The sequence below is a fragment of the Nuphar pumila genome, chromosome 14 (assembly GCF_984573655.1).
Source record: "Nuphar pumila chromosome 14, dmNupPumi1.hap1.1, whole genome shotgun sequence".
In the NCBI taxonomy this organism is placed as follows: domain Eukaryota; kingdom Viridiplantae; phylum Streptophyta; class Magnoliopsida; order Nymphaeales; family Nymphaeaceae; genus Nuphar; species Nuphar pumila.
The window spans coordinates 21,005,568-21,020,930 of NC_143262.1; the positions used below are offsets into that span (position 1 = coordinate 21,005,568).

Here is a 15,363-nt window from a genome sequence, read left to right on the forward strand (position 1 = left end):
CTATTGTCTGTTGCACAGGGGTATTTCATGCTTCCTGAGGGAGCGAAATCCAGGCACAATGTACGCACTGTCAATGTCAGCATCTCTGCACAGAATTCTTGCTTTGGGAACAGGTCTTTTGCTGGTCTTTTGAGGAAGTTGAAATATTAGCAGTGATAATTTTGGCAGAATGACTTGTATCAAGATTTTTCATGTGTTTTTGTCACATCTCAATTTCGTTCACAGATGCACACTTCCAATTGCTACTCGCTGATATATCCTGTATTGCTTGACGCTTATCCATGAACAGATTTGATATATATTTGGGTTCCCAAATATTGTTAATAATATTTATACTAGGAGATAAATGTAGAACTAATTAAATTTGAAATAAAGGTTGTGCTGATAATTTGTCTGAATGTGTGTTGAGGAAATGCCATATCTCCATCCAAGTGTAATACCCTCCAATGTAGTCTTTTGTACATATGTTGTAAATTAGGGGTATTACTGTAATTAACATTTACCCATTCTTTTTCTTCTTTTTGTCTTGTAGTGAGCTCTTTGGAAGTCGACCCTCTTTGAATATGTTGTAAACCTATTTTCCAAACTTAATGAAGTTCTCTCTTCATCTCTCTCTTCGTTTCTTTCTTCTTCTTCCTCTTGTATATTGAAGCTCCAATATGGTATCATAGCCATGAAGAAGGAGATTAGAGAAGATTTTTGAAAGACTCCATTCTGGTTCGCACTGAAGTTTGCGTAGAGGGTTGCTGACATCATCATTGTCTGTACGATCTTGCTGCTTTGTTGCATCTGAACTTTATAGTTCTTGTTTTTAGATGTTCATAGAATCAATAATCACCATCATCAGCCTTGATTTGGATTTTTGGTGTGCAACTGCACATTGTTTCTTGCTACTCCACGCTATCAAGTTCCCATCAAGAAAGGCACAATATCCAGAAACTGATCGCATGTCATCTGGATCTCCAGCCTAATCCGCATCTATGTATACATCCAGTCGATGTTGTTCCCCTTTGGACTTGGACTGATGATAAACTAGACCATCTCCAAGAGTTCCTTTTAAATATCGAAGGATTCTCTTGACAACATTCATATGCTCTGTTTGTGGGTCATGCATGAATTGAGAGACTTGATTCACTGAATATACAATATCGGATCTAGTAAAGATGAAATATTGAAGCATACCCACAAGACTCCGATATTGCTTGGAATCTTCATATACTTTCCCATCTTGAGAACCGAGTTTATGATTGAGGACACTAGGAGTGGATAGTGGTTTACAATATTTCATGCCTGCCTTGTCCAATAGGTCTAAAGTATATTTGTGTTGGGTTAGTGACAGGGCTTCATCCTGTCTATCCACCTCAACCCCCAAGAAATAATGCAAAACCCCCAACTCTTTCATTTTAAACTGGAGACTTAGCAAAATCTTGATAGCTTCGATGTGTGCATCAGAGTTCCCAGTAAGAATAATATCGTCCACATATATAAGAATCAATGTGCGTACCTGACGATCTCGAAAAATAAAAAGCGAATGATCAAGATGAGATCGAACAAACCCATGTCTCTGAACTTCAGCAGAGAAACTATCAAACCATGAGCGGGAGGCCTGTTTTAGCCCATAAATAGCTCTTCGTAGCTTGCAAACATGTGTGTTGGGGCTATGTTTTGTATAACCAAAGGGTTGCTCCATATACACCTCTTCTTTGAAATTGCCATTTAAAAATGCATTTTTGACATCAAGTTGGCTTAAAGTCCATCCATACTGAACTGATAAGGACAGAACTAATCGAATGATTCTCATCTTAATCACAAGACTGAAAGTTTCATCATAATCTTGCCTGTATTCTTGAGTGAACCCTTTCGCTACTAGCTGTTAAAAAATGTATCTCAATCTTGTAATCCAATATATATTATATATATATAAAAGGTACTACATATACATATATTATATATATGTATATGTATTTACTTTTTATATATATAAAATATGTATTTACTCATTTATTAGTTGTAGGGGTAGTTTAGGTATTTCCTATTTTTTTGCGCATATTCACATTACGAATATGTATGTAAATTTTACATTTTTTATTCCTTGTATTTTTGTCTTTTTTGTTTTTTTGACCAAACCTTGGGGGCCCAACCATATAGTTGTTGGGCCCTTCCAATCGTCACAATTGTGACCGTTGGAGGGGCTCCAACAGCTATATGTTGGCCCCTCCAAGGCCATCATATGTGTATATATAGGGGCTCTCCCCCTTTGCAAATGTAAGGCTTTGGGTCAAAGCCCAATAGTGATTTCTATGAGATTTTAATGTTCATTTGTATGCCCTTGAGCATTTGAGTGTTTTTGTATTGTGCTTTTGTGCACGAGTGTTCTACGTGTTCTTGTTATGCTTATGTGCACGTGCTTGTCATCAAGAATATTGTGATCTTGACTCCACTATCTTATTGAAGATACTTTCACATGGTATCAGAGCCTCGTTTTGAAGGAGGATCGGGCATTTCTTCACATTTTCGAGTGCCTTGAAAAACGTGCCTTCAAGGTATTGGAGTTTGAAGTAGATCATCTTCTTCGGGCAATATTTTAGAAGTCTCTTTTGTCAAGAAAGACTTGAAAAGCCTTTGAGGTACGTGTTGTTTCTCATCATCTCTCCTCTCCAATGGGTGAAAAAGACTCCCATTTCTCTCTTGGTTTCAAACTCAATGGGTCCAACTATTATGTTTGGGCCGGAAATATGGAAGCTCACATCAAAGGAAAAGGGCTTTGGGGCTATGTCCAAGGCTCGATTCCCGAACCGAAACCCAAGATACCCTTGATGGAGGAAGGAGAGATAAAAATTCTTGAAGGCAATGAAAGAACCAAGGCCCTTGAAGAATATACAAAAAAGCATGAAGAATGAGAAATGAGGAATTTTAAAATCCTCTCTTGCATTTTTGCATCCGTAGAAACGAGAATTAATGCGAATATCATCAAGTTCAAGAAAGCTTCTCAAACATGAAAATATCTTAAGAAGATGTACACCTCTAGGGACTTGTCCCATAAATACTATCTTCAAAAGAGGGCGTTAATGCTTCAACAAGGGGAGATGTCTATTAGAGAGTACTTTGCGGAGCTATCTGTTAGAAAGTGAGTTGGAATACATTGGGTTCAATAATGAACCCATACTTATGCACGTGAAGTGCAAATATACCCATTAAAGGGAAACAACACAAGCACATAATGTGCTAACCCATAAAACCCATAAAAAGGGAAAAATATGACATAAAGTCATAAGTTGCATAACATTGAAGAAACAATGGACAAGGGGTAAAAACCCCATTACAATGGAGCATAAGCTTCCTCTAGAAGTAAGAAATACAAAGGGGAGAGCCCCTATTTATAACAACAAAAAGGAGCCTTGGAGGGGCGCCACTCATAGACGTTGGAGCCCCTCCAACGGTCACAAATGTGACCGTTGGAAGGGGCCCAACGTCTATTTGAGTGGGCCCCCCAAGGTACCTTTTGGTACTTGAGAAAAACGAAATAAAAAATAAAAGAAAAAGAAAAATAAAATAAATTACAATCACATTCATAAAGTGAATGTGCGTAAAAACAGAGGAAAAGACTAAAATACCCCTACGGCTAAACAAAAGGAAAATATATATTTTATATATATAAATAGGAGGATACATATATATATACCATATATGTATATGTATCATCTTTTATATATATAAAATATATCTAATTACAACAATTGATGGATACATTTTAACACCCCCCCTCAAGCTTTGCAGGGAAACGAAAAGATTGGAAAAAAAAAGGCAAAACTCCACGAGGCTTCGGCGACTCCAAGCGGCTTTGGCAAGGATGCAATGAAAACTTGAAATAGCATTCCTCCAATTGTCTTCAAATGATGAACCCATTTCCCGAACTATCCAGGGTACTTCCCTTTGTCCTATCTCCAAGATCCTGAGAAAAGAAAACAACAAAGAACAAGTAAACAATATCTTTGCACTTTGCTCAAAAAAGGAACATTCCTAACAAGGTGCAAAATTTATGCATAATATGATAGTTACTTTAGTATGAAACGAAAAATTTAGAAAACCAAAGTTTCTAAATCATACATTATGTTAAAACAAAAATGAGCGGAAGCAAATTATGCAAAAAAATTGCAAGAATGCATAATGCATTCATAAGGTCCACCATTGGACAAATATAACCCCATAATGGGGAATAACAAAATGATCCACTAAGGGATACCACAAGAAGCCTACGAAGAGGCGTAACATACATATGCTTTTATTGAATGAGAGCCCAAAAAAAAGGCCATAAAGAGCATATGCATATACGAATCATTATATGAATTAATACTCAAAGAATTAAAACATGCTTCAAACATGTAGTGAAGTTCCAAATAAGAGAAACGAAGTCTCTAAGCATACTTTAGGCAAAATAAACCCAAGAGTTCACGAGGTTTTTAAAAACATTTATGAAAGTTACACTTAATTAAAAAAAAAACATTTTACATATAAGGGTGGCAAAAACCATAAGCACTTAATATATAGATTAAATGCTAAGAAATCAACTTGATATGCATATCAAAAGGATGATTTACTTGAAAAATACAAGTCATGAATGAAATTTTGCAAATTTCAATAATAGTTTATTCATTACAAACAACTTCCTCATTAGTCCTCCAAAACCCATAAATCAAGTGTAAAAGCTACTAGATCAAGAATATAAAGCCATTAAAGGCCAAAGACACACACAAAGGTGTGTAAACGAACCTCTTGTCTACATATAATAATACTTGAAATAAGTGCATCTACGACAAGAGCAAGAGAATACATGCCAACATGGACTAAAAAGTATCTCTTGTCTACGTAAAAATACACTTAAAACCAAGTATGTTCAGCTACTAGAACAAGATTAATAAGCCAACCATGGGCTAAAACATAATACATCTCTTGTCTACATAAGATGGCACTTGAAATGAGTGAAATAAGCCAACCATGGGCATACATCTAAGCGACTAGAACAAGAACACAAACGCCAACATGGACTAAGATCACACACGATGGTGTGAATCAACGTGTCTTGTCTACATATAAGATCACTCAAGACAAGTGTGTTCAGCTACTAGACCAAGAGAGCAAAAGCCAACAAAGGGCTAAAAACACACGAAGGTGTAATAAAATTCTTGTCTACATATGATGACACTTAGATAATGGGTATAAAAGGAAAAGACTTTTGAGGCAATAAACTTGTAATGAAAATAAACATCGAATGAAACAATATTCTTTTTTAAAAAAGAATACTTATAATAACATTTTGGAATAAATGCAAGTAAACCATATCTTCAACAAGATACTACAACCGATAAAATAATATTCTTTAGAACAAATGTGTGAACATACACACCAAGAACACTTGTGAAAAAACACAAGAACACATGTGCACAACGAGCACAACATACGGAATCACAAATGTGCAAATGCACTCATAAGATTCATAAACAAATAAAAGGTTGGGTTATAATCCCAAAACATCTTGATTTTAAATGTACCTTAAAACATTTAAGGTTTCAAATACCATATGTCCATCACATTTACATAGAAGCATCCATAATATCAATGGCACAAGAGAAAAAATGAGTGACACACTCATAATTAGAGATCAAATAACAAATCATTTTAGAGTCCCAAGGTGCCCATAACTCACCTCAACAACCATCTATAATATGGAAGGTGGACAATCTAAAAATGATACAACACGAGGTGCCCATAACTCACCTCGACAAACATCTCTAATATAACAATACTAAGGCCAAATAAATGATGCATTAAATAACATGTGATGGACAAACATAAATGCCACAAAAGGGCAATAAACACATAAGGAATCATTTTCCAAATAAAAGTTTTTACAAAGAGGACCGATTAACAAATTGAATCAAAGGTCCAATATAATCCATCAAAACAATTTTGCATAAACACGAATTATGCTTAATCTTCAAAAGAAGTCTTGTACACCAAAAAAAAAAGGCTTACTATGCAACATAACATGAAATATTAAGCAACATCATGTGTATGAACCGATTTGGAACAAACAAGCCTTAACTATGAAAGACATAAGGTGCAATTAAACGGTGAAGTTGGTGAAGTTCAAAAAATAACAAACTTAGGCCAATATAGGCATTCATAAAGATGGTGAAGTTCGAAAAACTTATGAAATCTACTATTGCAACTTAAAAATGATAAACAATCATGAAATCTTCATAAAAGAGTATATACTCACAAGAAGATTATAAGGACCGAAAGGCTCCTTAAGGAGAGTTTGAACAAAAAACATATACAACTCCCAAAGAAGGAGAAAACTCCATTAAAGTGGAAGAAATCCCAACAAAATAGATTCATTAACAAAACCTTATGATAAATAAGATTGTACTATGGCTTAAATAAAAAGTAAACATTTATTGAGGAAAAATTTAACACTCTTAAGTTTTATCAAAAATCATGACTTAATAGATTATTACCTACTCCTAATGAAATAAGGTACACAATAAACATTAGTGAAGACCATAACTTTTGTAATGAAATATGCGAAAAAGCAAAAGAGTGCATTAAGCACTTACAACATTCACTAATGAACAAACAAAAGGGCAAACACCAAAACCCGCAAGAGACAATCACAACATAAAAATATAAATGTCTCTTATTGAAAAGAGAGAGAACTCTCTAAATGTTGAAAACATCCTTAAGAGTGTAAAGATGGAAAGAAAATCACCATATTCCATAAGACCATTTTAAAACTTAATTCAACCGGTATTATATAAAAAAAAAACTTTCTTAATTAAATGTTGCTCATATAAAACGGACACATAATATGGAATTTTTCATATATGCCAAACATTTTTCAAAAAACTACATTTCACAAGCATTTTAATCTTAACATACCTTTCTTTAAAGACTAAACATTCATATAAAGGTATTTTTATAAACAAGGTTAGGTTTAAAATGTAAATTCAAAGTTCCAACGGTCATAAATTTTTACCGACCCATTAAAGCAAGTTTTGAGCAATCATATATCTAATTTTTCGCCAAACAAGTTATCATTTAAAGTTTTTCAAAGAAAAACATACGAAAACGATTCAATGGAGCAGCAAGTAACTCAAAAAAGACATAATGACAAAAAACACACATAAAGAAAAGAACATATTACATTCTTCATACAATACTCAAAGAAATAGAATGCATACCGAATAACTATAAGAAAGACAATAGAGAGAAACGAATACTTCACCATTTTTCTTTAACAAATTCTTGAATACCACGCTTCCCGATGCACCAAAGAGCAACTCGATCTCAACCTTACTCTGATACCATGTTAGAAAGTGAGTTGGAATACATTGGGTTCAATAATGAACCCATACTTATGCACGTGAAGTGCAAATATACCCATTAAAGGGAAACAACACAAGCACATAATGTGCTAACCCATAAAACCCATAAAAAGGGAAAAATATGACATAAAGTCATAAGTTGCATAACATTGAAGAAACAATGGACAAGGGGTAAAAACCCCATTACAATGGAGCATAAGCTCCCTCTAGAAGTAAGAAATACAAAGGGGAGAGCCCCTATTTATAACAACAAAAAGGAGCCTTGGAGGGGCTCCACTCATAGACGTTGGAGCCCCTCCAACGGTCACAAATGTGACCGTTGGAAGGGGCCCAACGTCTATTTGAGTGGGCCCCCCAAGGTACCTTTTGGTACTTGAGAAAAACGAAATAAAAAATAAAAGAAAAAGAAAAATAAAATAAATTACAATCACATTCATAAAGTGAATGTGCGTAAAAACAGAGGAAAAGACTAAAATACCCCTACGGCTAAACAAAAGGAAAATATATATTTTATATATATAAATAGGAGGATACATATACATATATACCATATATGTATATGTATCATCTTATATATATATAAAATATATCTAATTACAACAATTGATGGATACATTTTAACACTATCTTCTATTTAGGATGAGCTTGCTATGCTTGAACCCAAATGGAGTGGAGAAGCCATAGAGCTTCGTTACAAACAATTGGAAGAATATAGGTTTTTTAACTTCTTGAATGGGCTTAGGCCCGAATTCGAACAAATTCGGTCTTCTCTTTTATCCGCCTTCACTTCTCCTTCTCTTGAAGATGTCATAACTAAATTGAGTGGGGAAGAGACTCGGATGGGTGTATGTAAGAACAATCCAAGTGTTCTAGCTACACCATCCAATAATGAAGAAAATGAAGGTGTGAATGTTGTATCAAGACCGGGGAACAACTTAAAAACCTACAAGCCTCCTCATTTCAAAAACCAAAATCTAAGCGGACAAGGAGGAAGGAGGGACTATAGCAAGCTTAATTGCCACTTTTGTAAGGAACTGAGGCACATCATGCCTATTTGCCCAAAATGGAAGAAGCTTCTTGCCATGACTACTACATCTCAAGAGTGCCCATCATCTTCAAGTGGGGCCCTCTCTCTTCAACAAATTGTAGATGCGCTTCAACCTCTTCTAAAAGGGGCCATTTCCGGAGCCGCCATGTCAACTTCTTCTCCCCCCGGTAAGACCTCTTGACTTTTGGATTCGGGTGCTTCTTTTCATATGACCCCAAGTTTTAATTCTTTTTCCGAGTATACAAAAAATTCTTCCCCATCTTTTGTTTCAACCGCGGATGGAACATCTCTTGAAGTAAAAGGAATGGAAAATTTTGAAAAACAAGGATTCTTTATTCCAAAAATTAGATTTATACCAAAATTAAATTTAAATTTGTTTTCCGTTTCTCAACTCTCGGATCATGGATGTGATGTAAAGTTCTCATCTAACAAATGTTGGATACAGGATCGCCAGTCCGGGAAATTGATTGGGGAAGGCTCTAGGAAGGGTGATCTTTACTATGTCGATTCCCTTCAAGTACCAAAGAATCCTTTTTGTAATGTTGTTCAACAAAAAGATATTAATGTGTGGCACAAGAGACTTGGACATCCAAATATTATAAAAAATTTCCATTTGCCTTTTGTCAAAAGTTTATGTAAGTGATTTCACTTGTAATGATTGTATACTTGGGAAAATGAAAAAATTACCTTTTTTTCAAAGATCTATGTTTACAACTAGACCGTTTAAAATTATCCATTCCGATGTATGGGGTCCGGCACCCGTCTTATCCAAAGGTGACTTTGCTTATTATGTTATTTTTGTTGATGATTACACGAGATATTGTTGGATTTATTTTCTTAAACACAAATATGAAGTTTTTTCGACTTTTAAAGTCTATCATATGATGATTAAAAATCAGTTTAATGGGGATCTCAAAATGTTTAGAACTGACTCTGGTGGAGAATACCTTTCAAGTGAATTCAAAAATTATCTTGAAAGTTATGGTATTCTTCACCAAAGATCTTGCCCAAAAACCCCTCAACAAAACGGGTTAGCCGAAAGGAAACATAGACATATAATAGAGACAACTCGAACTTTGTTGGTTTATCAAAACATCCCAAAAGGTTTTTGGGCTGAAGCCGCTCTAGCATCTGTTTATCTAATAAATCGGCTACCCTCTAAAAACTTGAACAATATCTCACCCTTTGAAAAATTGTACACTAAAGAACCTGACTATAGTCGGTTGAGAATATTTGGTTGTAAATGCTTTGTTCTTACTGATAAGAACGATAAGCTTTCACCAAAAGCCATTCCCTGCGCCTTTCTTGGATATTCAGAAACCCAAAAAGGGTTTCATTGTTATGATATCAAGAATAATAAGTTATATGTTTCCAAAAATGTGAGTTTTCTGAAAAATGTTAATGGTTTTGAAAAGGGTGAATCCTTTGAAGAGAATATGAATTATTCTTTCTTATTCGAAATCTTAGCCCATAACGATGACAGTGAGGATAGTGATGACGACTTCAATGATAAAGAAGATGATTCCTCTCATTCCCCTAGCTCACAACGTAGTAATGAAGAAGCATTAAGAGAACCTATAACATATACCCATAGAGATAGAAGCAATTTTAGGAGTGCAATTGAAAGATACAGTGAATCTAGTGACTCTAATTCAACAAATGATAAAAACCTACGAAGAACTGAGAGAAGTAGAAAAATGCCTTCTAGGTTCATTTCATATGATTCATTCACTCCTAAACATAGAGCTTGCCTTAGCGCCATTTATTCCTATGAAGAACCCATAAACTTCGAAGAAGCAAAAAAAAATGATGAATGGTTAAGAGCAATAGAATGTGAGCTTTCGGCTCTCAACATGGCAAAGACTTGGGAGTTCCAAGATCTCCCTAAGGGTAAGAAAACCATAGGATGTAAGTGGGTATTTAAGGTGAAAACTAAGAGCGATGGATCTCTTGAGAGATATAAGCAGTGTTATTAAAAATGCACCTCAAGGCGCAAAAAGCGCGCCTCGCCTCAAGGCGAGGGCCTTTGTGCCTTGAGGCGCAGGTATAAAGCGCAACACCCATGAGGCGTGCACCTCATAGGCCTTGAGGCGCACGCCTTGAGGCGAGGCGCGCCTCGGACTGAGGCGTACACGCCTCTTTTTGCTGTAGTTCATGCACAGAAAATGCATTCAACGATTCTAATTTATTCTTTTTGTTTTTAGTTAGTGTGGAAAACCATAAGCCCATTAGTAAAGGTGCTGCATCGCGCAAATTTATACCCTCCCGCAACCATGCACCCCAATTTTTTTGAAGTGCTGCAACCACGCACCCACACCTATGTGACATAGATGATCAACATGGGAACCTGTGGAATTTTTGTTTAGGTCTGTCGACATGGGCTAGGTGACATGTTGACAGGCCTAAAAGAATGAGATAGCTGGATTGTAAAGTAGCACTGTCACAACAAAGAGTCTCATGCTGAAGACGTGAGAGGCTAACCCCAGCCTGCATATCATAAAAAAAAGGAAAATTAAAAAGAAAGGGCTGGCTGACATTTGCCTTCCTTCAATGGCTTTTGGATTATCAGCTTTTAACAGTGTGAAGGACTTTGTTCATTTTAGAGCCTCTGCTACTTAAGGGCATAGTCACCAATCAGTCATGATGATGATTGTGGAGTGCTACAGCTCTTCTGCTTCTGATGAGCCTTTTGACATGATTGACTGCAGTCACCTTGGTTGAGGTGCTATTGTTGATCTTGTAGCATGTTTATGCTAAACTTTAACATTTAAGTTAAGGGGATACATAACCTACTGACTAAGATATAATTTTTCAGCTAGTCATGATATCACTATCAATGTTCAGTGAGTCGATTAGATGAGATAACTCAAGCACACCTATTTTCCATGAGAAAAGCTTAGCAATTGTGGATAGAGAGAAAAAATGGAAAGGTCAGGAAACAGAATAGAAAGAGGCTGTCTTTCATGCCAAACTATGGAAAATAGAAAAAAGATAATAGATAGAAATAATATGAAATTGAGAAAAAGATGTTAAATCAGAAATCTAGGAAGAGGAAATATCACAATGTTTCATGATAATATCATTGCATGCTTCAAATTTTCATTATTTTGAAAAAATGATGACAAAATACTTTAATAATGTTTCATGAAAATACTGCTAAAATATTATGATAGTTTGAAAATATTGGAGATATGTGTGTTGTATTTTCAAGCTTATGAAGAAAAATCCTAAGGCTTAAAGTTTTATTTTTCATGAACTCACTCACTATTATTTTTTATGAACTCACTATTTTTTGAGATTTTTTATTTCCTATTGGTTGTTGCTTCATCAATAAAGATTTTTTTATTTATTTATAATTTTAGATATTTTTTTATAGTTTTTTTAAAAAAAAACTTTGAGGCTTACGCTTTACGCCTCGAGGCTTACGCCTCGCCTCAGATTTTGGTGGAGCGCCTCGCTATGCCTCAATGCTTTTCACAACACTGGATATAAGACTCGATTAGTTGTAAATGGATATAGTCAAGAATGTGGGATTGACTATGAAGAAACTTTTGCGCCTGTGGCCCGAATGGTCACTGTAACGCCCCAAAATCGTGGACTTGAAACCTTTTATGAAAAATGTTGAAAGCTTTGAAATCAATCATTTATCAGAGTTTAAAACAGAAGTTCAGCGAAAGATCAGGTTCAAAACAGGAAGTCCCTAGACCTTGGGCGCATTACAACCAAAAGCAGATTCCCCCTTACAAACCGATTTGCAGTTCAAGTATATATTTTATTGAAATGAAAAGAAGAACCACGTTTTGGTAATACAGTTTTAGAAATCCAGAGTTTAAATCAGAAGAGATGCTTTCAAGAAACTTCATACCACATCTATCAAAAGTATCCCCAGGAGCGCAACGTCAGGAAAGGGCATTGCCTTGAATGCATCGCGTTATCGTGCCATCGCAAGCTGTCTCAACCTGTTCACCATCTGCCCATGAAATGGGTCAGTCTCACAACAGACTATTAGGGGTGCAAAGGACAAGAAAGAACAAAGGCTGCAATAAGCAAGATAAACGTTAGCTCAAGCAGGAACAAGCAAGACTAGCAGATCTAACCAAAATACTATTGAGTAAGCAAAGCTCTAGTAAAGCAAACAACTACATACAAGAGCAGGAAGGATCATAGTGCTACACAAGCAACTATAGCAATCCACAGATATTATCGGTGAAGAGTAACTAACTCTATCCACCCGTCAAGCAAAACAATTGCATAAGACAAGTATTCATAACAACACTCTCGTAATACACACAAGTACTATTATATAGTTCTGTCTATCGGCAAGTAGTTACATTAATTGTGGGGCACAAGCTATTGCATCACAAACAATTCATAAGCTACACAGGATAAGCAATCAACTAGTATGAGAAGCTAGTTATTACCAAGCAAGGAACTGCGTAAGCAGTTTAACCAACAAGGGTAACGCCTCGACAGACGTACATAACTCAACGAATAGCGCACCGAACTACCGAGCTAACAAGCAAGCAAGCAATGCACGTCACAACATGCATATCTCATGATCATGTGAATAAGTTATATCTTGTCTCATTATTGAGCAGGCCGTTGTGGGTACGCACAAGGCAAAACGTAGAAATAACCGAGATCGATTCGGGGGTCCATTATGTTATGTATTTTATTATACCCCGAATGGCTGACTGAGTCCGCTTCCTAAGGGGACGACCAGTGACCAAAAGAGTAAATCCCCAAAGGCAAACAAAGGCCCAATGAATGCGCATCCGAACTTCTGCAGAAGTGGCCTGAAGGATTTCCCCTAACCTTCGATGACTGGGGAATGTCGGATCTTTGCCCGAGATTGCCATTAATGACTGTCCATCGGAGTTTTGTACCATCCATCCTCTCTCTTGATGAACCGTCCCGAATGAGCACGACGGAGGGTTTCTTAACCGTCGTCCCATTCTACATGCTCTGGTCTTTCAACCCAATCGAGCATCTTGCCTGTGAAGGCACATGATTATTATTTAAGTGAATTATACGCGCCATTGCGCGTTCGAGGCACCCACACACTTCTCATCCTACTCACCGCAGTACGCAACGTACCTATTCAAATGCACAACCATGATGAAAGGGGTCAATCCATAGTGAGGGTAGAAACATCACTCTTGTGATCTCAAACACATGCCATTGCATGTTCGAGGCAGACATAGACCTCTCATCCTACTCATCGTAGTACGCAACGTACCTGTTCAAAAGTACAACCACGATGAGAGGGCCATGGATCTCTCGCAGGAAATCTCAACACTTCTGCTTTACAGAAGCCTACAGTGAACTCATTCAAGTTCCAACTTATCGTGCTCGGGTTATTTTAGACAATCGCAAGCATTCTGCCTATTAGGCGCATATCAAAATAGCAGGATTTAGCTTAACGTGTCAATACACGCTTAGAGGTTACTATAGACCTTTCGTCTTGCTCTTCGTAGTCCAAACATATCGTACGTGACTAAGGGTACAACTACAAGAGAAGGAACATGGATCCCTTGTAAGAGATCCAACAATACCTTCACGAAGAAAGGAAGGCGCTACTATCTTGGTTGAACCAGAAAGCCTAAAAACTAGGTCTTGCATCAGAGGCAAGGTAACGTCGATCTAGCGATGGCGCAAGTACCTCGCTAGGATCCCCGCCCTACTCATGCACAGGCTTCTAAACAAGGTTATCTGAGTCGTATCAAATAGGCGAACTGGAGTTGTAACACACCTATCCCAAATACATCGATTTGGGAGATCCGGCCGCTATCGCTGCTGTACAAGCTATATATCTCGAAAATAGGTTTGCACCTAAGATTATGTCTTTGGAGAACCGAAGTGCATAAGTGTGTGTCGTGGCTTGTAAGACAAGTGAAACGAGATACACTATACACTCAGAGTTGCACTCGGGGAGTGCAAGCTGACAAGGGACAAACGCGTGCACAAACTAAAACAATGGCAAATCGAGGGGTAAGACTCGATGGGCGAAGCTGCACCGCGAGGGTAGAACGCTAGAGCTCCACACTAGGTATGGGATCATACCTCGATCATCGTAACACACAAGCAGGCAACTACGTAAGCAACTCGTGAGGTATGAGATCCTATACTGACTAAGCAAGTGTAGAGGATGACTCACGAGGTATGGGGTTGCACCTCGATTAAATGATAAGCGTAAGCAAGTAAAGAAGCATACGACAAAGATAAGAATACATGCACGAAGGGCAACAGCATGGTAAGGACGAACACATGCAAAAGGTAAGTACAAGAGCAAGCACGACAGCACAGGAAGTAAAGTACGAAGAGTAAAGCAAGAAGCAAGGCCATGGCGCATAAAGCGCGGGGCAACAAGTAAATGCAGGAAGTAAAGTGTAAAAACGTAAAGGAGGACCATGATTTGCATCCTGGAGAACAAAGCAGACATAAACAAGTAAATGTCAGGGCGCAAAGCGCGGGGCAGCAGGAAAGTAAAGTGCGAGAAAGTAAAGAGGACAAGGATCGCGAAACCGCGTCCTTGAGTTAAAAGACATGGAATGTAAAAACAGAAATGGAAAGCCTAGGCATATATAGCGCGGCAACGACAAAAAGAAAAGTGCAAGAAAGTAAAGAGGACAAGGATCGTGAAACTGCGTCCTTGAAGGTAAAGACATACGTATATATATTATACGTATACATATATCGTCCTCTTTTAGTTATCTTTCTTATTTTAGCATTTATCAGTTCATTGTCCTTTCACGCAAGAATCCACTACCTTAAGGGGTTGCGGGTCCTCGTACGCATGCAGCGTAGGCAAACAAGAGCTCGAGCCACAAGGGCGAGCTAGATCCACCGTTCAACCTGGAGAGCTTAGAATGTTAGTATATGTCGTAAAATAACCGAGAAGCAACAGATGCAGCAAGGCTATTCTGCCTG

The 15,363-nt window shown here is 37.1% G+C and overlaps 1 protein-coding gene across 3 annotated transcripts in view; it reads left to right on the plus strand.

Moving 5' to 3' along the window:
* LOC149816593 (membralin-like protein At1g60995) overlaps positions 1 to 15,363 on the plus strand; it is a 140,825-nt gene that overhangs the window by 74,120 nt on the left and 51,342 nt on the right. For all 3 annotated transcript variants that reach the window (XM_089987099.1, XM_089987100.1, XM_089987101.1), the window contains exon 6: positions 19 to 113. In XM_089987099.1, the coding sequence (XP_089843225.1) occupies positions 19 to 113 (95 nt within the window). The remainder of the gene's footprint in view (positions 1 to 18; positions 114 to 15,363) is intronic.